At 50.0% G+C, this 27,244-nt stretch overlaps 2 protein-coding genes across 7 annotated transcripts in view; both read right to left on the bottom strand.

Moving 5' to 3' along the window:
* DNM3 (dynamin 3) overlaps positions 1 to 13,002 on the bottom strand; it is a 171,731-nt gene extending 158,729 nt beyond the window's left edge. For all 6 annotated transcript variants that reach the window (XR_005953821.1, XM_041420217.1, XM_041420220.1 and 3 more), the window contains exon 1: positions 12,643 to 13,002. Coding sequence is in view for 5 of the 6 variants with exons in the window: in XM_041420217.1 (XP_041276151.1) it covers positions 12,643 to 12,788 (146 nt within the window). In the remaining variant the exon portion in view is untranslated. The remainder of the gene's footprint in view (positions 1 to 12,642) is intronic.
* Positions 13,003 to 21,203: 8,201 nt separating this feature from the next.
* On the bottom strand, positions 21,204 to 27,174 carry EEF1AKNMT (eEF1A lysine and N-terminal methyltransferase). The gene is made up of 8 exons (XM_041420205.1): positions 26,835 to 27,174; positions 25,325 to 26,072; positions 24,333 to 24,532; positions 23,561 to 23,756; positions 23,204 to 23,347; positions 22,810 to 23,019; positions 22,328 to 22,459; positions 21,204 to 21,921 (listed from the first exon to the last, which is right to left on the bottom strand). The coding sequence occupies exons 1-8, from the start codon at positions 27,138 to 27,140 to the stop codon at positions 21,647 to 21,649; spliced, it is 2,211 nt and encodes a 736-aa protein (XP_041276139.1). The 5' UTR covers positions 27,141 to 27,174; the 3' UTR covers positions 21,204 to 21,646.
* Positions 27,175 to 27,244: the final 70 nt, after the last annotated feature.

The following is a 27,244-nucleotide window of genomic DNA, read 5'->3' as shown; positions in this document are numbered from 1 at the left end:
ACTTAACAGTGAGGAGGTGCAGGAAAGAAGAAACACACTGGGAATGAAAGCCCTGCTCCTTTAAGAGACATTCATCCTGCATTAAGATTCCAACTACTTTTCCATCTTCACTCTCAGAGCATTCTCAGCACAAAGCTCTGAGCTGACAGCAGCTGTACCAGCTCAGCAGCACCGCAGTGACAGCACAGCCCATCAGCAAGGCCTGGCCAGGGCTGAATTTATCAAATGCAAAGAGGAGGCAAAGAGCCAGATCTGGCAGGACAGCCCTGCAGGAATTTGACAATCTTAGAATTCACTCAACTGTTGGAATACCATTAAATACTTTCAAGAGCAAAATATTTTCAGGGCTATAAAATTTTTATCCTATAAATTACTCATGTATTTCTATTTATTAATTAATTTTATTTATTTATTCTTTATTTAATTCAATATTATTTATAATATTCTATATTACTGGATAACATAAGCTCGGTTGTCTTCTCTAGCACTGCTCATTTCCAGTATCAGAGATCTGGACAAGTGTATCAGTGTATCCTACTAAGTTTGTTGTCTACTGTTTTTTTAATGCATAAAGGAACATATAAAAGCTTGAATTTGACATGCTAAAAGCCAGGTCTCAAACTTATGCCACAGGATGGTGAAACAAGTTGGCCATAGCAACACTTCAGCAGTTTATAATAATAAGCCAGTTTGGCCTTTAAGGTGAAAAAGTAATTAGAATAGTCATTAATTGAAGAGCCTCATGGAAGAGATGGAAATTTCAGGAAGGGCAGAAACTAGAGGGAAATGCAGACAGGGCCTGCTCAGTGAGGTGGTCTCATCATAATGCAGGACTGCAGCTTACAAAGGAAAACACATCAAAAAATAAACATAACATGTTTCAGGGGGATTTCCAGGGAGAGTCTCCATTTAGAAGATCTTTAGCATACTAACAGAATTTATTATGTTTAAAAAAAAAAAGATGAAACTAAACAGGAGAATCTCCAGTTTGTGTGAAAAGTGATGATGCATCACTGTTTAAACCTGTTGTATTTTCAAAAGAATAACTTACATTTGCTCTTCTTTGTCAGTATAGGGCTGAGAAATGCCCTGTGCTTAGATCAGTTACATGGTCAGTATCACACAGGATAAAAGGCAACTAATTAACATCAATACCAATATAATTAATTCATATAAAACATAGGGGGAATCCAGGAAATCAAATAACTGAGAAAAATGTCAATGATTACACAGTAACTGCATTAATTAAAGAGCTACAAACAATTCCAATTGATAGTGATGAATTGTTAAAAAAATTAGAATTGCCTCCAAAGAAAAAGCCTCCACTTTTCTCACAAAGTGTAGAAATGTGCCAGGCTCAGGACAAGAGCCAGAGTTCTGTTACAGAGAGGCAGAAATGACCCACCTCTTTCACTGTGCCAGGCATCAGCAATGGCACAAGAGTTCTCCCACTAACACAAAAGTCCACCCCAAGACCCCAAACCACCCTCAAATGCAGAAAGGCCCTGATCCATCAGCAGCTAATAAAACAACAGTGCGTTGGTAGCACTCCCCACAGGCCTTTATTGCCAAGTTTTGCCAAGGAATGCAACACAGCTTTAATTGCAATAGGAAGCAATTGTGCCCAAAGTCAAAAGTTTTCCTGGGCCTTTTTCCAGCACTGTTTATTGTTTTACACAACTGCAGCCTGGCACACCAGGAGCACTTGTGGCCCATATTAGCAGCTGAATGGCCATGCCTTGTGCAAGAGACCACACAGCTTCACAGGAACAATGACACATGTCCATACAGCATCTCAAGTTCTGTGGAAAACACACAGAGGTACTCAAAAAGCTTTCATTTTTCTTCCATTTCTCACAGTTAGCATCAAAGCAAAGTGCTAAAAACCTCCAGAAACAGGAAAAAGCATGGTCCAGTGTAAGCCTGAGGATGGGAGGCATGAAACATTTCTAACTTCTTTCATCAGGTTTTAAAAACCCACAAACCACACCCAGGTAACTTGCAACTGGAGAACTCTTAATGCTAAAAATATACATCTGCAGACCTGTTTTGCAGATGTGCTCATTCTATCTCACCTGCTCCTGTGCTCACCAACCCCACAGAGCTTCCAGCAGCAGATCCTTCACTCACCTTTAATTCATTACAAAGCAAGGTATGTCCAAGAGATGGGAAATGTACTTTGCATTTACGCAGAGGACTTCCTAGGAATTAGTCCATGAGATTTGTTATCACCAACACAAGACACACTGCCCTTAAAGTGCCAGTGCAAGGATAACCCTTGGACACGTTCTCAAGAAGTCTCAAGAGGCACTGCCTCAGCTGTGCTTTGATGTTCTCAACCATGTGCATTTTTAATTCAGTAACACAGTAGTTACACACTGAAATTTGGCCATGTATGTTGTTCCTCACCAGCTCCAAGTGCAGAGACCAGTTCTCATTGTCAGTCACCACCTGATTCCTCACCTCCTTTCATCAGTTACAGAAGAGTAAATGATATTTTGTTTGGCACAATGTCTGTCAATCAAGGGTCTCAAACAGCTTTGTTCAATGGCCTAACATAATAGGCCTTACAGGAAGATGTACAAGACAATTAATCTGCTTTATTAAAGACCATGATACCTATCTTAATTAGGCCTAGCAGGCATGCTAAATCCATTTTAGAGGCTGTGGATTTATAGTGATCTCAGATGTATCAGCTTCTGAAGCTCTGTACTGATCTTTCCAGTGGTTTGTTTTTTGGAAACCACACAGCATAGATGACTGGTGCTTAGTTCATGTTTGGTCTCAGTTAGCAGCAACCATTCTTTCAAAGTAAATCTTCCTTCTACTAATGGATCATTTTAATTAACCTGCTCAATCAAGCACAGTAACTACACATTCAGCCCATGCAGTGTGTGCAGGGCTTTAGGGCCAAATAAACAGAGTATCCAGACACCTTAGGGCTCTCAACTCCTCCTCCTTGCAAGCAGGGTGCATAAACTTGGTGGTTTGGAGAAGCCATTTTCCAATCCCTCAGTGCCCTTCACCACCACTGCAGAGATACTGGACCTCAACAGAAAAGCAGAGACACACCAATTATGCCATCCATCACTTTCAAGCAAGAACACAGGTTGAATTAAGAAAAACAAAAAATAAAGGGTTGAAAATCTTACACAGCACTACAGCTAGCAGCCTAAAATGTCTCTTTGGGTCCCTTTTCCCTCCACTCCTCTAAGGAATTGAGACTAACTATAAAAAAAACCCAGAGGGCAATGTTAAAAAGAAAGTCTACTCAAAAAGACCCAGCTGTGGGAATATGAGAGTATTGATCCTAAATGTGACAAAAAAGGTATTTTTGAAAAGCACTTGAAAAACTGGCATGGGATTCCAGTCACACTAACTGGGGACCTCCATAACAAGTATGCTAAGTGCCAGGGCTTAGGCACCACTCAGGTGAGAAAGCAAAGCTTGACATGCAGAAGACTAGGGAGAGAGCAGGCTCAGAAATCCCAGTCATTATACTTGTCTTGGACCTAGAAGATGCTTTCTGCAAGTAGCAGCAGCATTTCTGCCCAACAAGAGGACAGAAGTTACTACATCTCCCCCTCCAGACATCACAGGGCTATGAGAAGATCAGGCCAAAAATTGCTCTGGTCCCAGTGGTGAAGTCTTCCATTAAACAAAATTGGAATCAACAGGTTCTCCAAAGTAGGGGACATTTGAACTCAAGTCTAGGAAGGCACAGACCTTCTTAGACCAATCTAACGCTGTATTTTGACAGGAGTGACAGTACCCTACATCACATTTCCACACAGAAAAAGGCGAGACTGTTCACTGGCTCCAGGAAAGAAAATGCACTTCCTAGGATTCAAGAAATCTCCTTCACGTGATACAAAGTTTTAAAATCTCAGCAATGCTTACAGGACCGCAAACTTGCCATACACAGGCATGAGAATCTGCCAGGCACAAGCCCAGGGGTGTGAGATGAAGAGTGCTCTGTTTGCAGTGCCCGTGCTGTGCTGGGCTCGCTGGCTGAACAGAGGGGGAAGCTGCCAATGTGCAGGCTCGTGGGCAAGGCACGGTATGCACGATGCATCTGTCCTCCCTGGCAGCCAGCCAGCCCTCTGCTGCATCATCCTCATTCCCTGGGTGAAAATGCCCTTTTTCCTCTGTCCCTTTTAAGATTTTACAAAAGCTTCTGCTATTTCCTGCCCAACGGTGCTCTCCGTCAATTCCAAGTGGTGGTGGAAGGGGGAGAAAGGAAGCACAAAACACAAAGAAAGCCCAACAATTCCCAGAATTTTGGTGTCAAAAAGAATAAAGGGGACTTTGCAGAACAACTTATTCTCCCTAATCAGATATGTTTGCTTTTAGGAAAGGACTCATTTGCATAGGATGTTGGTGCATGAAAGCCCATCCATTCTCAGGATGAATACTAATGCAGCAAGATTCTGTATCTCAACACAAGAAACAAACAACAAAAATTCTTGACTCACTTTAAATTGTTGTCAGTGCTCTAAATAGACCTTGGCTGTTTGGGTTTTTTTTCCAATCACTTCCAGCTGCCAAATGCAATTAACAATGTTTCTTCAGAAAGATTTGAGTAAGAAGCTTTCCTCCATGATATAATCAGAGATAAAAATATGACTCCAAGGATCAGAAAGAAAACAACATGTCCCAACAAACCAGGCATATCAGCTACATAAAGATAATTCCTACACAAATACTTGCATTTAGCAAGTAATTCACCTCTTGATACTCTGTCAGGACAAATCTTTTAGATATTGTTTTCCTGGGTTTTTGGAATTCACAATCTGCTGCTCTTCCTCCCAAATCTCACTGTCCTGAGCTGGGATCCATCAATACAGACTTCTTAAACAGCAGCACAGTATACAGTCAGCTGTGATCCTAATAAAATTCCAGAACTTTTCAGAAGCATCATGAAAATACATTTATCTTTTGTAGCAGACAAGGTGTCAAACTGTACAATTACCTTTTCTGGTACAGTACAAGCCATTTCAGATCATTTTGCAGAGCTGGAATGTAACTGGATTTAATTTCTGTACTCCCTCTGGAATATATACACAGTATAAAGAGCATGAATTTATCGACAGGAAGACAACTACAGAAGGAAGGGGGAAATGGGATTGTTTCCAAAACAAGTGATCCAAGTTTCTCAAACAACTTCTCTTCTCTAGCCATTTTATCCTTTTCTACCTGCCCATTTATCCTTCTCTGAGCCTGTGGTATGTGCAGATTAATATATTGTCCAGGACAATGTAAAGTTTGTTTAGCTCAACAGCTAAATAGAAACAGAAATTTAGTATCAGCCATGATCTCCCATCTCTCTGCTCACCAGAAATTTAATTATTACCCCAAGAAAATCTATATTTAGAAGTCTAACCAAAAGAGTGTTTTGTGCTGCTACTTCCCAGAACACTGACAAAGTCATTAGGCTGCAGGTTTCAGTCCAGACTCCTGAGCTTCTCAGCCTCTTTCCCAGATCTGACAGACAATGAGGATCTTCTGTCAACATTTGTTTAGCTCCTGAAACAATAAACACGACAGCACACCGGGGCACAACATTGCCTCTGATGGATTATGCCAAAATTTCTTCAGCAGCTTCCAGCTTGACTGAGAAGCAGGGCTGGAAGAGAGCCCATTTCACCCCTGACATGCAGCAGAGAGCAGAGATGTCTCCCAGTGGTTCTCACCCTTGCCGTGCAGAGCCCTGGCTGCTCCGTGCAGGTGAGTTACACACAGGCAGCTTCAGAGCAGCCTCTAGAGCCGAGCACCACCGAATGGACGTGCACGGTTTAGGCATCTGCAGTGCACGGAGTAAACAAGGGACCAAGTGCCCAAGGTTACTCTGGCTTTGATGAGCTCGTCTGAGAGGGCTGAAATCTGTGTTACAGCACAGAGTGCATCTCCTGCACACCTCAACAAAGAAATCAGGTACTGAATTAGAAGTTTAACTTCCACACACAAATTATAAAAGCTAACATTATGAACAGACACTTGGGTTGAAAACCTCTCTTATCTCCACCTACAGTCTCCTTTTACATCCTAGAGGCTATCACAGACAACAGTGCTTGGCAGCACATCAAAGCCCAGCACCCAGTTAAATGGGATTTTGCTCCTCTCCAGTTCAATAATGCTGCCTTGTTCATCTCCATGCAACTTGCTGAAGAAAAGGATGCAAGGACACAGTTAAATAATGCTCATTTCCTGTTCTCAGCATATTTACACTGCAGGTTCACACTGCAGACACACAGCATTACAGGGATTCTCAGCAGCCCGTTACACACGAGCACAGCAAATGGGGAATTCACAGACTTCTATATTTGCTGTTTACATTTAAACCGTGCCCCCCCACCCAAAACCAAAGTAAGAAAACCAAACCAGAAAAAGCAAAGAAGTCTCCCCCCCTCAAGCCTGCAATCTAGGCACTGTTGAGAAACCCATAAATACTTGGAGGAGCATCATCAATTTGCTCAGTGATCAACTGAGGGAAGGCAAACCACAAACATGATCTCTCTCTCAATGACTAAGCTATTGCTGGTGCCTTTTTGGGATGAGGAAACACTGGCACATCTCAGCTGTGCAAAGCAGAATCCAAAGCTCAGTTTTGGTCCCACACAAATCTAAACCAGCCATCACTCAAACGAGAGAAATGCATAACAGCAAGTTTTAGACAACAATCACAGTTATCCCACACTGATTTTAAGATCATATGCTACCATCTTCCTTTACAGATAGTAGCAAGTTAGAAATAAAGGAATAAAAATCTATATCCTATATCCATGCACGTAAGGCATGTGTAGATACACATGCAGGTAATATTTTAAAAGCTGTTTGAGGTCACACAGTAAAGAGAGGCAGAGAGCAGTGTCCACACTTCCATGTCTGTGCTGCAATCCATGGCAGCATCACTGCTGATGTTTACTGGTGAACGTCCAAACAACCCCATTGCTAACATCTATTTATCTAAACTGGAAATCCTTGTTTGCTATTTCATCTACACAGGAAAATGACATAAGCTTGAAACATCAGCAGCCAGGCCCATCAAGAAACAGCAAGACAACAAATGTGTTGGTTATTTGTTGATTTCCACACTACAAAGTCCCAGGTGTGGGCTCCTTCCTGAAGGCAGCGAGTAACAGGATTTATAATATGTACAAGAGTCTAGAGAGTCACACAACGTGTGAAATTTTCAGAAGTGCCTCTGTATTAAAAACCAGGGAAGTCTGGATAAGGTGAAGTAGATTCCTGTGGTCTGAAGAAAAGAAAAACCCAATCCACAAGCCTCTCCTGAGATGACTGCTCTCCTTTGAAAACGATCAGAGGAGTGCAGCCACCTGCAGGACCGTGATGGATTGAACTCCCTCTAACAACTGCCACTGAATCTGCAGCGCTGATTTCTCACAAGGCACTCGAGACCAGACTGGGGTTTTTTGAACATTGTTTTTTGCAGGGTTTTGAAGTTTTTCTGAAGTCTAGAGCACAGACTTCAAATGCTACACTTGCATTCACTAAATGCTACAGCACCCTGGTCGTACACAGCATGCTGAAGCTATAGGAAGACTGTGTATTTTCATAGGTACACTTTACAAAAGTGAAGTGTCACTTACTGATTTAGCATCTCTGAACCACCTGATATGCTGAACTTCTATGCCACAGTAAAGGTCAGAGCTCCCTACAGTATGCCTGCCTCATGACAGAGCACAGCTTTTCTCAATTGGCAAAATTTACATGCCAAAAATAAAAGAGAAAATCCTCAAAGTAGTTTTAGAGGAAAAAAAATTACATGTGGGGTGGTGCTGAAAAAACAGCATATTTGTTTGCATGTCTGTTTTTTAATACACATTTCCTTTACTTTGTATATATAAATTCTCAAGACTTGAAGGAAAAAACAAAAGAACTTTAAATTGACAATGAACTTGCATTTAAGGACAAAACCAGGCTATCTGTATCCCATCTAAACAGCCAGTTTGTTCCTCAATGTATAAATGCAAAACCTTATTCAGGGAAAAAAACCAAATGAGCCACTGTCTCATTTGCTGCTGTTTCTAATAAATATAATACCTGGAACATCCTTGGTTTCATTGCACCAGAGTATTTTGATAACCAGGCTAATATACTCAATAGTGTACTCCAAGCTGTACTGTGTCTTAATTAGTCAGGAAAAGGAGTGGCTGACTCTCATTTCCAGAAGATCCTTAAGATTAGAAAAGAGTACACAGCACCACGTCTCCGTTTGTATCTCAGTTTGTATTCAGCTTGACTGCTTAGCTTTTTTCTGCCTTTTCACAAAAGGGGAGATTTTCTGTCACAAAGTTTTTCTGTCAATGCCTAGTAACTAAAAGAATAAAATACCTGCACCAATCTTAATACATGTCCCCCAGGAAGCATCAATCTAAATATGTGTCTACATTCTTCAGAGAAATTTTCTGCTCTAGCAGCTGGAGTTAAAGTCCCTTCTCTTCTCCTAATGACTCAACACAGTCTTTTCACAACCGCCACCTCAAGCAGAACAGAGTGAGCTGAGCACACAAGGAACAGTAATTTCAAAAAGAAATAATCACTACATATGTCATAATAAATAGCTCTACTTACATGCAGTGGCCCTACGATTGTCAAAGGCATCTCAGATCAAAAAGCTGTAAAGCTGAATTACACAATCAGACCTCGGGCTCTTAAAATGAAAGTGCCTGTTTGATTATGACTGACAGGCTTACAATCACGAGTTCACATCTCTTATAAAACAATTATTTGGCCTCATGCAGTTTGTATTATATTAAGCAGGAAGGGAAGTGAAGAGCTTTCAAGTTGGAAACCTAATTATTAATTTCTTGCTATTTTTAAGAGTAAAACAAGGTTCTGACTTCTGAAGAAGGAGGCCCTGACAAGGTAGCTTGCTGTCTGTGCCTTCAGTTATCTGAAAAAACCATTTGGCTATAGATAAAATAATAGAAAGTGCTTTCTTTCCAAATACAGTTTACAGGGATTGCTTCCTGCCAGTAGTTTTCTTTAAAGTAACCTCATTATTATCAAAAGCCAGTTTGAAAAGCACAAACAACATATAAGCTCCTGCCCTGAGCTGCTCAGGAGCACAGGAATAAGAGAGACCGAGTGCCTTCTCCCACTGGCAACTTGCTGGCATTTGTTGTTTGACTCTCCTTTGTGCTTTTGAATGGCTCTCCAACCAAGCCCTACCAGAAGGCTGCATTAGATCCTTTGCTTCAGTGCTGGCTCTACATTTTCTGGGCACATTTACTCCTGTTACAAAAGGAAGCAGAAGGAGGTAGGAAGAACATTTGCTCTTCAGACAACTTCATTTCCTCAAACACACACCATGAGCTCCAGTTATGAACACATGAAATGGAAATGACTGCTGTCCTCAGGTGCTCTCCAGAATCTCTGTTTGCATCTAAATGTAACCAGAATCGCAAGAGAAAAACCTTCACACCCAGTCCCTGACTACCAAAAGAAACTGTCTCCTTACACACAGGGGAGCAGTACGCAAAGAGGAAACTCTCCACATTCCTCAGAGGATGCTAATCCAAATAGCAACAACAATGGACACTTTGGGAGATTTGACACTTTAATTCCAGCTTAGTTCAAAGCCAGCCTACAACGAGACAAGTAGTTCTGGGGGTCCCACAATTCCTGCAGAATCCATCCTCACTCAACACCACCATCTATGCAAAACACACGTGAGCTAATCCCAACATATTCCCTGCCTGCTGGTAGTCATTAAGGATCCTGTGTGCACCTGAACAGGTCTTGCTGCTACCCTGGAGGCAGTGATGGATATGTGTCATTCATTCAGCAGGACCCAGCTCCCACCCCCAGGCCACCTGCCAGCCCACACAACTGTGCCACAGCAGATTCCTCAGAACCCTTCTGAAAAGTGATGGCAGTGCATAAACGAGATGGTGGATAACCCTGCACAGCCCAGCACACTTCTTAGGAGCCAAAAAGAAGCTCTAACTCGTGATACCACCTGCAAGTCAGAAAATAGTTTCTAATGTCCAAGTGCAAAAAAAAAAAGTAATCTTTGCACAACCAAAGGTCTTGTGGAAGACTGAAACACCCACAGTGGCTACAGGGAGCAGAGGATAACAACCAGATCCTGGGGTTAAAACCGCCTTGCCAACCTCACCACAGCTCCACTGACAACACACATTAACAACCAGCAGCACGGTTGTAGCAACACCCATGGAGGATATCATGCCTTCCTCATACCAATTACAGCTGCTCCTGAAGAAAAGAATCTTCAATATTTCTTTGAAGGCTAAGAGTTGAAAATCTACTAATGATAATGATTCATGTGATTAAAAAAAACCCAACAAAATTAAACCAGCAAAACAAAAAAAACCCACAACCATAAAACAACCCAAACCAAAAAAAAACTAAACAAAAGCCATGAGTACTAATGCACAAAGATTTTTTGAGCAATGCAAGGATTGTTTTCTTTTCATGTCAGTTTCAAGGCTATGTTACTATTAGTTAAAGTTGGCCCTGCGGTTGCCAGAGGTCATGCAATATACCAGTAAAAAGAGAAATGAGGGTAGCATGGTTCTACAGGGAGATTTTCTACCTCTACAAGCCATGTCAAGACAGATGTGGATGAAGCAAACTTGTTTGCAGAGAGCAGCTGCATTATCCCATAAAAACAGGAATATCCTATGGCTTACTAAAAAGAGACACAGGCCATTTGTCTGCTGATCTAACAAACAAAATCCTCTTCTGAGCTCATGGATATTTATTAATCTGGTTCTGAGGGTTCACAACCAAGTTTTCACAGCTTAGCCAGGGCACATCTGCTGACCACACGTCCTCAGTCTGGAGGAAAGGCACAAACAAAATATCCGTGCTCAAGTCTCATGGAATAGGTTTGAAACAATGCAATTGAATGTCATTTTTGCAACAGGCTCTAAAGATTGCAAGTAGGGAGGTACTACAGATCAGTTCATGCTGGATCTCAAGAAGCTACTGCATAAAACAACGATGTGGAATTCCAAAACCAGGCTGAAAGAATCCAAATTCCACACCCCATGTGACAGAGACATTCTGGTGTTTCATAGCAGCCTGTAATCTCTTCTCTGAAGAGACTGTCTTGAAGCATCTGCAGGCTGCACGGTGAATAACTACATGAGTAAAAAAGTTACTGCCCTTAGCTTTCCTTCCTAACTCCTCCTAGAGGTGCCCACACCTCACTCGTGCAGCTGGTTCCAGCCTCCTGGCCGAACAGACCAGATCAGCACCAACTGCTCGTTTTCACCTTTTGCTCCAGCCAGGCACATCCAGGGGCTCAAAAGAACAGCTCCACCTGCGGATCAGATGGAGCAGATCCCTCGGGCAGCCGAGCAGTGACGAGCGGCTGGGAGCAGCATGATCTTCCATCAGCACAGCTGAATCCAGAGACCGACATCAGCCCACCCCACTCAGCCCCGACTCCAGGGACCAAAACGGCCTCACTGACAAGAAAAATGAAAGTGCTTTTCCCCTGTGCTTTGCGCAGCTTTGTGGACACGTAGCTCAAAAAGTCAAAAGGTTACCAAAATACTTTTTAAGGACTGTTTAAAGAGAACAGTAATAATTTGATGGCCAATCATGCTTTCTGAGAATCTCATTTATGTTTTCCAAACTCGAGTACAGTCAACACCAGTAGCTGGCTACAGACTTCAAGGAGAAAGAAGAGGAAGAACTGACATTTAACACAGTCAGTTTTGAAGGAGAGATGAAGAACCACTATACAGCATTTTTATACCGGGTATCAAGAGCTACTGCAGCCTGACACACGGCCAGGTTGTGGAGTGTCACAGCACTTAATATTACCTTCGGTGAAGATCTCTGCACATCAAAGACCCCAATCACCGACACACAACAGTACTGCGACCCTATAATCCGGACTAGGATCGCAGCTCGGCTGTTCCCTCCGGGAGCCCGCAGCTATTCGAGGCAAACGCAGCAGGAACTCCATCAAGCAGCACGTGAAGCCCATGTTTACCTCGGGACGTCTCCAGGGGCACTGCGTGGCCGTCAAAAAGCACCGCCTGAATCGCCAGGCTTCCCCTTTTCCTGTCAGCGATTTGTTAGAAACGGTGCGCATGTTGGGCTCGACGATCCTGGAGGTCTGTTCCAACCCTAATGACGCCGTGATTCGAATACCCACAGGCGCGTCGGGTCGGTGCGAATTTATACGCGATGGGACGGGAGGAATGAGGCGCCCAGAGCCAGCACGCCACCGAAATTAGGGTTTGGGGCTTTAAACACCTTGTTCCTCTCAGGCAGCGGTCACCCACACACACACACGCACGGAGCGGGCACACGAACGCGCTCGCAGCGCAGCGGCTTCCCCGCAGCGCGCACATCGCATCACGGGCGCTGTCGGGCCAGGGCCCGCCTCGCCACCCCCGAGGCACCGCGGGGGGAGGGACACCGAGCATCCTCGGTGGGGACGAGCACCCACGGTGGGCTCGGAGCCGCGAACTGTCCCCCAAAAACCCTCCTCGTCCATCCCCGCCCGACATCGCCCCCCCCGCTTGGCCGCTCTGAGGGGGGGCGCGCGCCGCGGCCGTTGGGAAGGGCGCGCGCCGCGGGCCGTGGGGGGGGAGCGGGGGGGGGCGCGGGGGTGCCGTGCCCGCCGCCCCTCACCTGGAGACGCAGTTCTCCAGCACGGAGCTCTTGCCGGCGCTCTGCCCGCCCACCACCGCGATCTGCGGCAGGTCGAGCAGGCAGTTCTGGCCCAGTGCCGCGAAGGCATCCTGCAGCCGGTTAACGAGCGGGATGAGCCCCTCCATCCCGCCGCCTCCTCCTCCTCCACCCGCAGCCGCTGACAGGTAACGGCCGGCGCACTGCGCATGCGCTCCTCCCTCCGCGGGCCCGGGGGCGGGGCCTCCGCGGGGCGGCCACGCCCCCTCCGGTGCGGGTCGTGGTGGCGGTCCCACGATCGTCCCACGATTGTCCCACGATTGTCCCGCGATTGTCCCAAAATCCGTTCTTCCCCCACTTGTGCCAAAGACCCATCCACGCTTAGAGTCAAGGGTTTGGATTTATTTATAGTTCTGCGCAGAAAGATGGCTGGGTTGCAATCCACAAAGCCAGCAGGACAGCTGTCAGAAGTTTTCCCTTTTTGTGGATTTTAATAAACCAAGGCGTTGATGCTTATTGGCTACAAGTTATCTAGTTCTCTTATTAATTAGTGTTCTGTCTTCTGTTGGTTAATGATCCTCTTGCTCCCAGTGCTAATTAATCTGCATGCTCAGTCTTTCTCTTAAATTAGTGGGTTTTTTGGTTCGGTGGTCTGTGAGTCAGTGGTCACAATTTGCCCCTGCCGGAATTACCTCTTACCCAGCCAGAACTGATTTCAGCACAGTTGCTCAGTTGTTTTTATTAGTTTCTTCCTTATCTTGGGTGTTCTGCCAAATATCCTTGTACCCCTAAATTCTGCATTCTTTGTGTCAGCTGAGAGTGGTACCTCCCTGGTAACCTCCCCCTGGTCTGAGATAACTGAAACACGTCAAGCCCTAAACATTAACAAGGCAATTCTATCAACAACTAATTTGTCTTTCTACCATCTGGACATCGCTTAGAACTTGCTTGTTAGGGATTGGTTTTTCCCACCGAGAGGCTGTGGAGTGTCCCTCACTGGAGATATCCCAGAACCAACTGGACACCATCCTGTGCCTGTGCTCTGGGACGACCCTGCCTGAGCTGGGAGACTGGAGCAGGTGCCCCACTGTGCTCCCTGACAAGCTGACCCATTCTGTGATTCTGTTCCTGCCTGAGGACAAGGCCGCCCGGGCGCTGGGACACTTGGACACGAGGGCACGGTTCTGCCAGGTCTGTGCACTGAGCGTGCTGCCCTCTCCCCTGCGAGTCCCAGCCCCAGCTGTCCTGGGAAGGGCTGTGCCATGCTCCGGCACTGGCAGGAGCGCTGCCCGGCTCAGGAGGCACCTTCCCAGGAGGAGGAGGAGGAGGAGGATCCGGCAGGGAGCACAGCAGGTGATGCTCAGGAGCAGGCTGGGCAGCCACATCGAGCTCCAAGCCGCGTCACTGCAGCGGGTTCGATTAAAAATGCACGCTGAGGATGAGCTAAAAGCTCAGGCACACAACAGAGATGAGATTTAGCTGCGATTACTGGCAGCAGTCACACCGTGAAAATATGCGAAAGGCGGGTTTGGAGCCGTGCAGCGATACAAGTTCTCCTCTCTGCTGGAGCAGACACTGGCCTCGCTCAGCGGGAAAAGCAAAACAAAGGGAGCTGTGAACATCCCGCGGGCTGACGGGACTAACGATCTGGAGGATTATCAAAACTTCTTGGCCAGAGCTCTCAATAAGTAAGAAAAATTACTCTACAGCAGACTGACCTACAACTCGGGAAACAAGTGTGAAAAGTGCATATTATATAACTCTATGCAGATATTTACTATATGTATTATGCTGTATTGATTAGTAGTGCTGCATTAACATTTTAATAGTATGGTAAATGTAGTTTTGTAGTTAAAATGTAACTTTTGTAGTTAAAATAGAAACTATGTATGTGGGATCTTTTTTTAAAGAAAGGAATGAGGTACCCACACCGAGGTAGCAGCCACAGGACACCTAAATCTTTCAGAGAAAGAGAATTTATTGCTCCATTATCAGAAGAAACAAACTTCTTCCCGCCTCACTCAGCCATGAAGATGCCGTCAGGATTCAGAGGAAGAAGGTGACACTGACCAGACAGAATCCTTTGTTTGAATGGAATTTATGTATCATGTATGAGGTGTATGAATATGTAACAGGCTGTTGTTTTTAAGGGTTAATCCTCTGTTAACTGTGGGTCCTTTTTCGGGCTTATTTTGCCCAGAAAGAGGTACCCGGTCTGTCCCTACCTCTTTCTTTTTATTGTCTCCTATTGTCCTAATCCCAATTGTTCAAATTTTTATTACTTCAATTATATTACTATTTTTATAACCATATTATTACAATTAAACTTTTAAAATTTTAAAAACAAGTGACTGGTGTAAGAGATTTGAACCAGCACGAGGTGGAGACAGCTTCTCCTCGCTGCTGCAGTTAGATCACAGCCTCTGGGAAAAGCCTTGCCATCATTTCTGTCTAGTTGGGAGCCTGGGAGTTATTGACATAATTATGCCAATTAGCAGCATGATTATTTCTTTCCCCACTCCTGGGCGAGCGAGCTGTGCCAGGAGGCACTGGAGTAGCTGCCTGGCCTTCCTCCAGCTCGTGGGTTTCTATGGAGGCTGGAAGTTGGGAAGAACATGATGAGTGTCCAGAGCACTTTGTGCTGCCCCCGTGAAATAATTAAGATCCGTAGAAGAGCAGCCTGGCCGTAGGATTGCATCTCCACAGGAAACAAATGAAGATTGAGAAAGGCACGATGCCTGGGGAGCAGCACCATGCACACCTTCAAACTGATCATCCAGGGAACTGTCCTTTCTGTGAGGGCTTTAAATTACAGCTTTGTCTGCTTCCATGATTAAAATTAAATAAATTAGAAAAACAACTAAGATCAGGAAAAGTTTGAGTTATTCCCCCAAGTCTGGAGAGTTTCCAAAGCAATTTTTTTGTCTGGTGAAGCAGAATTAAAGCCATTAAGTGCCCACATTCACCCTGCAACTCTATCACTTACAAAATCCACTTTCCCCACTCAAAAAAAAAAAAAGCCACAAGCAGCCAAGTAAAGATTTCCCACCTTCTGGGAAAAGCACAAACAATTTTATGACGGATGCTTGTGTTATCATGAGAGGTTTTCCTCATTTTTCCAACAACTCCAAGGGAGCAGGGAAGGAGAGAGGAGAGGCACCCGAGCATATCTTTAGGTCTCTGCTTTTCCTGACTGACTTCTCTGGGCAGCTTGTTCCAAACCCCCGTGCAGAGCCCATCCTGGCTTTCTGAATTTGCCAAGATTCAGAGTGGCTAAATTCAAGGAAACAGGGGTGCTATGAGACCACTGCAAATCTTCTGGTAACAAATAACCCTGAAATACAAGACTCAAATCAGTGTCAGGGGTCCATGCAAGAAATTGTTCTCTGGGGGAGCAGTAGGGGCAACCCCCAGGAGCACAGTGCTGTGCTGCTCACTGCTTAACCAGCTAAACACAGTCTGGTTTTACCCTGCTGTGCTCACTTGTGCCCCTAATAATACAATTCAATAAAATACAATATTTATAATTTCCTTTTGCTGCATGCCAGGCTCAGCAAGGAGAGAAAACCTCTGCCAAGCACCTTTCCTGGCGCGGCAGGAAGGGTAGGTGTCCTGATCCCCAAGGTGACTCCAGCAGTGTGGTCTGATGTCACATGTCACCAGCTCCAGCACAGCCTGCCTGGGGCCCCCAGTCACAGTCTCTGGTGCATTTTAGATCAAGGCTACAGACAGCAAGCTTGTCCTGCCACGACTCTCAGAGAAATATATGGCAAAAATAGCCTGGCTTCAGGGTGCAGCTGAACCCACAAACTCACGCACAGACACTTCTCCCTAACCAGGCAGTGACGTTAACACTGAGGACATTTGGACCAGGTCCCCAGGCTGCTTCCCAAACACACAGCAGTGCAATTCCCTTCAGGAGAAATGAGTTCTGTATAAAGCAGCCGAGTGGGGACTTGCAGATGCCTGCAGTGAAGAGCCAGGCACGCTGCCCTGCCCGGGGCAGCAGAGCACAGCAGAGGCTGCTCCTCTTCCCTAAGAACAGGCAGGTTCCTCCACACCTGCTCGTGTCTCCAGGGACCTTCCTCACCTCCTTCTTGCTTCAGACAAGAGTTTTGGCAGAGCTTTTCAGGCAGTTGATGGGCACAGAGCAGGAGAGGTGTGGGCAGGGGGCAGCTCCCAGGTTCTCAGCAGCACTTGGCTCTGCGGTGGTGCCAGTCAGCATTGTCCCTGTGCATCTGCCAGGATGAGAGCTCAGACCTTGAAGCTGCAAAAGATGGAACTCAAGCCCCGTGAAAGAAAGCCAGAGTGGCGGCAGGGCTGTGATTAGAGCAGTGGCTGCAGCATTTCTCTGTGTAAAGAGGATGTGCTTTCTGCCTTCCCGGCGCAGCCCGGGGCACTGCTGACTCACTGATGGCAGGACAACACAGTCCCTGTCCCATCTCTCCTCTCTCCTGCCCTGTGACCTCCAGCTGCATTCTTTGGTCGGGTGCATCCCGTTGCAGGGTAGAAAAAGGGCACCGTGCTGCATTGCAGCCTGCAGAGGTGTTTCCCTGCAGCCCTCAGCACCCTAGGAAAGAGCTGCACTCCCTCCCTGCAGCCTGGCAGCACGCCTGCTTCCTTGGCCACAAAGCCAGACAAGCCAAGTGCTTCCCCAAGGGAAGATTGCATGGACAAAACACTTCCCACGTGCTTCCAGCCTCTGGGAGCCTCTCTGCAGCCCTTGTGCTGGACCATGCCATGCAGCATCCCCAGGCAGTGGGGCCAAGGCTCTGCATGGCTGAAGGGAATCAGCCCAGGGTTCAGTCCCTGCAGCTTTTGCTGCTGCAAAATCTCTCCCAGCTGCTTGCTGTACTTTGAGCTGATGACAATATTTCCCTTATCCACCTCCACCCTGCTCCTGAGAGAGAATTGGAGTGTCATTCTCTTCTCCAGAGCAGGGACCTGGGCTGTGACACCGTAAGGGGTGTACATGCGCCACCCCATCAGTGCCTGCCTCAAAGTGTCACCATCCCAACAGCTGCCTGCTGACAGCCACTCTGGGCCAAAAACCCTCTCTGCATCCTTCTACTCAAGCTCAGGAAGCTCAGGGCTGACACACCAGCTCCCAGCGTCTCATTCACTGGAGCAGCAGCAGGCCATGGCTGCGATGCTCTGAGAAGGGACCGGGCCAGCCCAAAGCATCCCCAGCTGGCTCCAGCCTCACACCGGAGCCGTGGGGTGAGTTACACACCCGGCTCTTCTTGTGCTGGGAAAGCTAGAAAGGAAAAAGTCAACATCTCCATGCAACAGTGGGGGTTGCTAAGTGACGGCAGAGCTTGTTTCTATCCCGCCACTGACAGCGTGCCTACGCTGCAAGGGAAGGAAGTGAGGAGAAAGGGATGTAAACATGAGTACATTGCCAAAAATCTCGACAGAATCACCGCTGCCAAACATATACATTAGCTGCGTGTTTTGGCTGCCAGCAGAGAAATATTTACTATGTGTCAATTACTCCAGCCTTGGAGCATTTTACCTGCAGAGGAGGATTTGCAGCACTCATGAATTTGCCAGTTTTCCAGCTGAAATTAATTTCTAGACCAAAGTTGCCAGGCTGTCAGTAGCTGCAAGAACAGCTGCAATGAACTGAGATTTCATCCTTACATTGTTTCTAATAGATGGCTTTTGTTTTCCCACCAGGATGTGGCGTTATGCAGCATTTTGGAAGCACAACAGAAAGGCAGGACTGGACAAGGGAGGGATGAAGGCAGCCTTTGTATGAGCCCCTGAGGAAAAAGGAGATGGTTTCAAACGGTAAAAAAAAGGGCACAGACACACAAACCTATGTGGTTAAGATTATGCGGAAAATTGCAAACTAAGTTAAAAATAGAGAGAACGCAGCACTGCTGATCTAGTTGAAAAATTTGCCATTGCTAAGCTAGGTGGATAATAGATATCTTTCAAAACAGTGCTCATCACAGAGGAGCTTTAGAAACTGCATGGGGGCAGGCACACTTCAGCTCCAGCTTCAGCCCTGAACTCAGCACAGGAGGAGGAGAATCGCTGGAGGAGTGACTGGCTGGTGACAGAGGGCACCTAGCCAGGCTGCCAGCCTTTATCTGAAGCAGGGAGCAGGTCAGCCCCGCTCTCCTGGGCCTGGGAACCATCAAAAGCACTTATTTAAAAAGCATCTGCTCCCTTTGTGAAGTTGCAGGTTAGCCCAGGGAGAAAGTAGGGCACCCATCTGTCCCTCTGTGGGAAGGGGAACAAGGGAGGAAGCATCAGAGAAGGGATGTGAACAGAGCAGTTCCCAAAACAGAACCTGCTGGCAAATTAAAAAGAAAATACACCCCCAGCTGCTGATCAGAGGGAGGTGCTTGCTGGCAGCACAGCTGCCATGGTGCATCCTGGGCACCAACAGCCCCGTGTCCTGCACTGGGGCAGTGCCCACATGGTCCCCACTGCTTCAGGGGGTGGCAGCCTGTGGGAAATGGATTTGTAGAGGATTCTCAAAGCCTGGCAGAAGGCTCACACAGTGTGCATCTGTATGCAAACCTTGAGATAAGAAATACTGACTCAGAAATGCCATGGAATAGCACAGACATTGCTGGGAGAGAGATGGAACTAGAAACAAGTTTCAAAGGATGGCCTTGCAAATAAGACTAGATACAGATACTTTGGAGAAATAGAACTGTGAAAGATGCACTGTAGTAGGACCCACGAGGGGTAATTTTAGATGATTGGCTTTACAGCATGGGGTGGCAAAAGTGGCTAAAGCTGATAGGCCAGAAAACACTTATAATGTATTGTAATCAATGATTGTGATAGTGTGAATTATAACATCTGTATTGTCTCACCCTTCACTTGAGACTGAAAATGGAATAAAAGTTTTTAAAATGCCTCTCCATCACCCCATCTCTGGGTCAGAAAAGGATAAATTCTGACAAGAGCCTTTCAGGGTGTCCTTTCCATGGCCCCAGGAGCTGGGGAAGTGCAAACTCTCAGCTCACACACCCTCTCACTCTGCTTTGGAAGTGGCAGAGGTTTTCCCACAGATGGAGAGCTGGCTCCTTCCAAGCAAGGAAGGGGAGCTGAGAGCCAGATCCCTCCTGGAGGGAGGAGGGATGAGTGCTGTTACACACTGCTTCTGGTGTGTTGTTAGCTCCCTGGGCTGGGGAGGGATTGCTTTGGGAAGCAGCTCTCAGAAGGGCTGTTTACAGGCTGTCCTCTCAGGCTGCCAGTGGCACAAGGGAGCATGGAGTGAGGGTGCAGGATCAGTAGCAGAGCATAAACTCTCAGCTCACACACCCTCTCACTCTGCTTTGGAAGTGGCAGAGGTTTTCCCACACATGGAGAGCTGGCTCCTTCCAAGCAAGGAAGGGGAGCTGAGAGCCAGATCCCTCCTGGAGGGAGGAGGGATGAGTGCTGTTACACACTGCTTCTGGTGTATTGTTAGCTCCTTGGGCTGTGGAGGTGGCTGGGGAGGGTTTGCTTTGGGAAGCAGCTCTCAGGAGGGCTGTTCACAGGCTGTCCTCTCAGCCTGCCAGGGGCAGAAGGGATCATGGAGTGAGGGTGCAGGATCAGTGGCAGAGCACCAGTTTGTCACCTTGCTGTCTGCAAGCTGGTCACTTTGGTGTCACGTCTCAGACCCATTTTAGCACCAGCTGTTGCAGGGGAGAAAGACAAGCCCCCAAAAATGGCTTCTGATGAATGAATGAGAACCTGCAGGTCCGTGATCAGTCAGGACACACATGATGCCTCAGGTTTTTGCTTTTATATTTTTCAGATTCTGCACTGCTTTAGTGTGTAGTTCTGAGCTTCATATTAGGGGATGGTGAGCTCTCTGCACAGGGCAGGGAGACAAAACAATTCCTTCTCCAGCTGGGGACCAAGGACAAATGATCCAAATCTCAGGTCCATGAACATAAACAGCGTGGACTGAAGAGAGAAAAACAAGAAGGATGGGATTGCATGGACAATTAACTCCAATATGCAAATGGAGCAGAACTTGTAAAAGTGTGAGACCCCATGACCAGTTGTGCATTTTGTGACCATTTTGGTTCATCTTGGGTGTAGCCCTGGCTGGGCTCTTGTGCTGCCCAAGGTGGATCTATTGAGGCTTCCTAATAAATCCCTGCTTTATTCTTTAGCTCTGTCTGGTCTCTGTTCTAGGTCAGCCTGCACAGGGCATCACACAGGCCAGCTCTTGACTGAGCTGTCTGGGCAGGATTGGGGTGCTGTGGGAACAGCTCAGTATTTTCTGGCTGCCCTTTTATCCTGCAGGAAGGCTGACCTGCACCAGCTGGGTGAGTGGGGTGCTGTGGCCAGGAGTCTGAGCCCAGGGCTGGGTCCCTGCTGGCCCTGGGGCAGAAGGGTTCTGAGCTTGGGGGTCTCAGTTCAGTGGTGATGGCTGGAGAGATTCAGAAGAGGGAAATGTAGTGGGATGCAGTTTGAGGAGGGTGAGTGGGGCTCAAGGGGCAGATACCTGTCCCAGGACACGCCTTTGAAGTGCAGAGATGACTGTAGTTTTTCCAGGAGTGTGGGTGCTTCAGAAATAAGTCTGAAATAGCAAAGCACTGCAGGCCTCAGAGCACCCCTGAGTGCTTTATTCTCACAGCTCACAGCCCACCCACACACATCCACAAGCAGGCTTGGAGCAGCCTGGGGCTCAGCAGACACCAGGCACGCTGGAGATGCAGGGAGAGGCACCATCAGAACAAAAGGAGCTGTGCTGAAGGGGAAGAAGAATCGGAGGGATGTTCTTCCCAAGGTGGGAAAGCAACGAGGACAGACCCAAACCCACAGTGCCAGTCCCACAGCACCTTCCTCACCCCACCAGCTGAACACTGCCCCTTGGGCTGTACAGCCCTGCACGGTGCTGGAGCCTTTCCTCAGGAAGCACCTTCCCATGCCAGCCCCATCCTTCCAGCAGGCCAGCGATGGGCAGCAGTACCAGCCACGGGCACCCTGTCGCGGGCCCACAGCCCCCACAGGAGCCCCGTGGTGCCGGGGCAGCAGCAGAGCCCCCTCAGAGGGCGAGGACGGCCTGCAGCACGTCTGCCAGAGCGTAGGAGCTGTCCCAGGGCCGGCCCGGCTGCCGCAGGGCCTGCTCCAGCGCCCGCGCCCGCGCCCCCAGCTCTGCGGGGCCGCGCCGGCCCGCGGGGCCCGCCTGGCACCACAGGATCTCGTTGACCTCGCCGTGGATGCGGCGCGCGTAGAGCAGCGGGAACACGGCCCTGAGGGCGGCCAGCACGGACTCCTTCAGCCGCGCGTCGCGGCACACCAGGTTGAGCACGAAGACTCCTGCAGCAGGGCGAGAGGGAGGGGAGCTCAGAGCGGCCTGCGCATCCCGCCCTGCTCCCTGCCACCCTGTGCCACCCCGGTGAAAATGTCTCCCTCAGCGGCGTCCCCCCGGTGCCCCCGGCCCCGCTCCACGTCCCTGCTGCCACACGGGTTGTGGGTGGCCACGAGATCTGTTCTCAGGTATTACTGCTCCCAGAAAACTCTGCTGGCCCCCTGGGATGTCTCAGCCTGTGTCACAATGCCCACTGAAACACCCAGAGGCAGGACCCACCAGGAGAAAGAGATGCCATGCAGCAAGCCTGGCTGTAGCCACTATTCTCCAGGATGAGAAACAGTGGCACAGTCCCAACTCCACACAGAACTGGCCAGCCTGGCCATGGGGATATGGCCAGATCTCCCCTCCTACCTTCTGGCTTCAGGATGGTTTTAACTTTCTGCAGAAAGGGCTTCTCCACAAAGGCTGGGGGTGGGCAGCTCATGCCCACCGTGAGGTCTTTGCTGTCCACATCAAACATGATGGCATCATACTGGGCTGGTGCTGCGGGACAAAGCACAGACAGTTGTTATCCTATGGGACAGAGGTGAGCTACGCAAGTAGGAAGGTCAAAGATGGGATGATCAAGACACCCCTTCTGCCTTGTTACGGGTGTCTTCTCTGCTGGGGTTTCTCTTTACAAGCCCTTGGTGCTGGGGGAGGCAACAACCTCTACACAGGTTGGCAAGGACAGGCTGTGAGCTGCAGAGCCCTGGTGAGGCTGGAGATTGTGACACCCAGCAGGAGACAGGCAGGAAGAGGAAGCAGCTGGTGACAACAGCCCAGGACTCCGCTACCCATGGTGTCACCCACTGGGCTCGAGGGGGCACCTGAAATGCTCTGTGAGATGGTACCTTCAGCTGCCAGCTTGGCCACGTAGTCCAGGCCATCGGAGACGTGCACTTGCATGCGGTCACCCTGGGAGAAACCGAACCAGCGCGTGGCCACTTCCAGCATGGAGGGGTCGATCTCCACCACGGCCACGCGGGCCTGCGAGAAGTAATCGTGCACGAAGAGGGGCAGGCTGCCCCCGCCGAGCCCCACCACCAGCACTGCCAGCTCTCCTGCCAACCAAGAGCACCCAGTGAGCCACCAGGATGCCATAACCCCACCGCTCGTCCCAGCCACCGTCCCCAAACCGCTTTGGGAAGGGTGCACGGGGCACCTTGGCCAAAAGAGCCTTTCCCCACGGGGCTGTGGCGTGGGGACACCTGCCCCAGCACAGCCTCCCACTGCTGGCCTCGTCACCTGGGAGGGCGTCGGGGCCCCCCAGCAGGCAGAGCCCCGCAACCATGGCCTTGTGGTGCTCACAGCACAGGTAGCTCTTGTCGATGGCTCCAGGTGGCTCAGTGGGGCTGGGTTTCTTCTTGTCCTTCCTCTTCTTCTTCTGGCCTGGGTAACAGGAGACACCAGCCAGTAAGGCAAGGGGGGAGATGGAGGTGCTTTCCGGGAACTAGCCACCCTGTCCCACCCACGCTGTAAGAACACTCCCAGGGCTGCTCTGGGGCACAACAGGCAGGTCCCAGCAGGACTTCTGCCTTCTTCCTGTACTGCTGTCAATCTCTGTCACCCTAAAAAATCATCCTTGGCCCCTGCCCCGTGTACCTGGGAGAGGTGTGGGGGCCAAGAGCCGAGCCTCAGACTGCACCACGTTCCTGTTCTGAAGGAAGATGAGGCGGCGGAAGTAGCAGGTGCCATCTCCCTTCACGTCCTCCACGACGAAGTCCCCGCTCAGGGGGCTGCTGCCACAGTGCCGCACCGCCCGCACCCCGATGTCCCCTCCCACAGACAGGAAGGGCACCTGCAGGGAGGACAGGGGCTGCTGGGAACGAGGAAAGGCTACAGGCAAAGAGCTTGGCTTTCCCACTGTCCTGACTGAGCCAGGACAAAGCAGATACAATAGAGGAGCAGTGGGATGCCACAGGAGAGCTGGGGATCTGCACTAGATTCACTCCCAACACAGGGAATGCAGGGAGCAAACACAGCAAGATTTTTTGCAAGAGCTCAGATGTGTGGAGTTGGGGCAGGAAGGAGAAGACAGAAGGAACAGAAGTTAAATAAAGCCAGGATTAAGACAGGAGGCTGGATGCTTTTGGGGTTTCTGGACCTCTGCTTTTCTTGGGATGCTGGGTTTTGGAGGGCAAGGACGTTGTACTGAATCCTACCACACAAGCACCTCAAATCCTGCCTCCAATCACAGACAGCTGGAGGAAAAGCCAAGAGAAGCTGCACTTGAGGCCCATCTCCTGCCCACCAAGGCATCCAGCTCACACCTTGCAGCTTGGTGTCCCTTGGAGAAGAGGGTTTCCCTGCTGGCAGAGCCAACCTGGCCCTGTTTTGGGAAGCCCAGCCAGGGGGTCGGGCAGCGGGGGCTCACCTGCTGCCGGGCAGGGAGGCCCGGCGGGGCCAGCTCCATCACCTTCCCCGAGAGCTCCGCCTGGATGCCGGCCATGCCCTCGTAGAGCTGCTCCCTGTGCAGGGCCACCGTCAGCAGGCGCACGAAGCCCGCGCTGGCCGCCAGCTGCCTCCGCCCTTCCTCCGTCCCAAAGAGCCACTCGGTCTCCCTGCCCTGTGGGACTGCAGAAGGAGCTGCCATCAGCCTGGGCTGCTCCTGGCAGCTCCTGCCACTCGGTCTCCCTGCCCTGTGGGACTGCAGAAGGAGCTGCCATCAGCCTGGGCTGCTCCTGGCAGCTCCTGCCACTCGGTCTCCCTGCCCTGTGGGACTGCAGAAGGAGCTGCCATCAGCCTGGGCTGCTCCTGGCCCTCCAGCCTCCAAGGGAGGAGCCACAGGGAATGGCAAGACATTTAAGGAAGGTAGCACTGCTTGGCTAGAGCTGTGCTCTGCAACCATCAGAAGAGCCAGGATCTGCCCTGTTTTGGGCAAGCTCATGCAAAAAGATGGAAAAGCCACATCTCATTAGAAGGGGGGATCCAAGAGGCTCCTGACCTGTGTGCAGGCTGTGGGAGCTTGGCAGGCATGCAGGGAGGGAACTGCTGCTGGCAGAGGCTGACACATCTCTGTGAGTGCAGCCCCAGCAGTCTGGCCCTGCAAGCCAGGACACCCAGAGAGAGCAGCAATGCCTTCCCAGCTGCAAGGTGCTAACTTGGCTGTCACCAGCATCCAGGCAGGAATCACCACCTTGGAGGCAGGGCATGCAGTGTCTCTCTGCCCAACAAGCTCTGTGCCAGATCTCTGCTTGCACCACCAGGCACCCCATCGCAAAGCCAGGACTAAAACATCACCCCAACCCCACACAGGTGGGTTATTTCCCTCTCCAGCCCCAAATTCAACAGGCCTGAAGGGCTGGCTGTTTTGCAGCTCCTGGCCAGGGCAAGCACCTGACTGCAGCCTGGACAGGCTGTACTCACTGATGAAGATGGCAAAGTGATTGTCCCGGGAAGGTTTCACCGAGGGGCTGTCCACCACGTGCAGCGTGTAGCGAGGCTTCCCGCTCTCTCTGTCACACAGATCCAAGGAAACCTGTTCCCTGCAGGGGGTTTTGCTGATCTGGCTGCAGAGCAGGGCATAATGCTGCCTGTCCTTCACCGCTGCCACCAGCCGCTCCGCGCTCTCCACCCGCACGGGCCGGTCCTGCTCCTCAGGGCAGATCTCCAGGATCTGAGCTGCTGAGCCAGGCACCTTCCTGAACTTTGTCATCACGTACACAAAGACCGGCAGGACAAACTGCTGCTTGTCCCCACTGCTGGCCACCTGGTGGACTCGCACCACCCAGCCTTCCTGGGAGAAGTATTCCACGGCTTTCTTCAGCACGTGGGCTTGAGCCAAGGAGACGCAGAGGTAGCGCCCTCCTACCTGCAGGACCCGGCTGATCTCAGCAAACATCTGGTCCGCCTTGGCTAAGGTGGCCTCCTCCTCGTCGGTCAGGAGGGCATCCAGCGTGCCTTTGTCCAGGACCACTTGGAAGTGGGCGTCAGGGAAGTCCATCTGGAGCATGTCCATCAGCAGGTAGCTCATCCTCGGCCGGGCGCTCGCGCTGCGCTCGCGCATCTGGCGGATGGCGGCGTCGCTGACGTCGATGTTGACGATGTCCTGGCACATGCCCACGTCGTACATCTGCTCGCTCAGCTCCGAGTTCCCACAGCCCACCACGAGAACCTGGGCAGCAGCACCAGAGCAGCGAGATGGTGAGAACACCCTGGAAACACCCCCCGTTGTAGGAGCAAACAGCAGACGTGTGTGGGAGCCCTCTGTGCAAACCACACCCCCGGGGCCTGCACACTCCCTCCCCATGGCCTAAGATAAAGTGTCCACAGGGAACACTCCCATGGGCAGAGAAGTGATGCGCCTGCTGCATGTTTTTTGAGAATGACCCCGGAGTTTTAACCCCCAGAGCTGCCCAGTCCAGGGCCACTCAGGGGTCTCTCCTGTCCTTTTGCTAAGGCACACTGGGGGCTTCACATCATCTGTGTCAGTCCCCACACACAGAACCAACTAGACTGGAAAAGACCTCGGAGAACACGGAGACCAAGCGATGACCAAATGCCACCATGCCAACCAGACCACAGCACTGAGTGCCACATCCCGTTTTTCCTTAATCATCTCCAGGGATGGTGACTCCACCATCTCCCTCTAGGCAATCCACTCCAGTGTCTAAGCGCCCTTTCTCTAAAGAAATTTATTCTCCAAATGTCCACCCTAAACCTTCCCTGGCGCAACTCAAGACTATGTTCTTTCATGCTGTTCCTGGTTGCCTGGGAGAACAAGCCACCCCCAGCTGGCTACAAGCTCCGTTCAGGAATCGCAGAGAGCGGTAAGGCCAGACCTGAGCCTCCTCTTCTGCAGGCAAAGCCACCTCAGAGCTCACCGCCCAGGAGGAGCCCGGAGGGGACACAGCGCCGGGTACCAGCCGGGGCTCACCTTGTCGCGGGGCCGCACATACTTGTGCAGAACGGGGCAGAGCTCCGGGAAGGCCCCGTACCACTCGAAGGACCGCTGCCCGCGCTGGCGGAAGAAGCGATCCCAGTAGCGTGCGGAGCCGAACTCGGCGGGGCTGCGGGGCAGCAGCTCCATGGCCGGCCGGGCCGGGCCGGGCCAAGCCGTGCTGGGCCGTGCCGTGCCCGGCTCCCGCCGCGGCCCCACGTGTCCGCCGCGCTGACCGCTTCCGGCTGCGCGGCGCCGTGCGCCCGCCGCCCATTGGCTGCCTCCGCCCCGACCGCTCCCCATTGGCCAGCCGCTCCGCCCCGGCCGCTCCCCATTGGCTGCCTCCGCCCCGGCCGCTCCGCGCTCCACCGCGCAGCGGCCCCGGTCTCCCCCCGCCCGGTGCCGGT

This window comes from Onychostruthus taczanowskii, unplaced genomic scaffold, assembly GCF_017590055.1.
Source record: "Onychostruthus taczanowskii isolate IOZ18803 unplaced genomic scaffold, ASM1759005v1 scaffold63, whole genome shotgun sequence".
Classification (NCBI taxonomy): Eukaryota; Metazoa; Chordata; class Aves; order Passeriformes; family Passeridae; genus Onychostruthus; species Onychostruthus taczanowskii.
The sequence above is the reverse complement of the archived record's forward strand: the minus strand, read 5'-3'. Positions and strand labels throughout refer to the sequence as shown.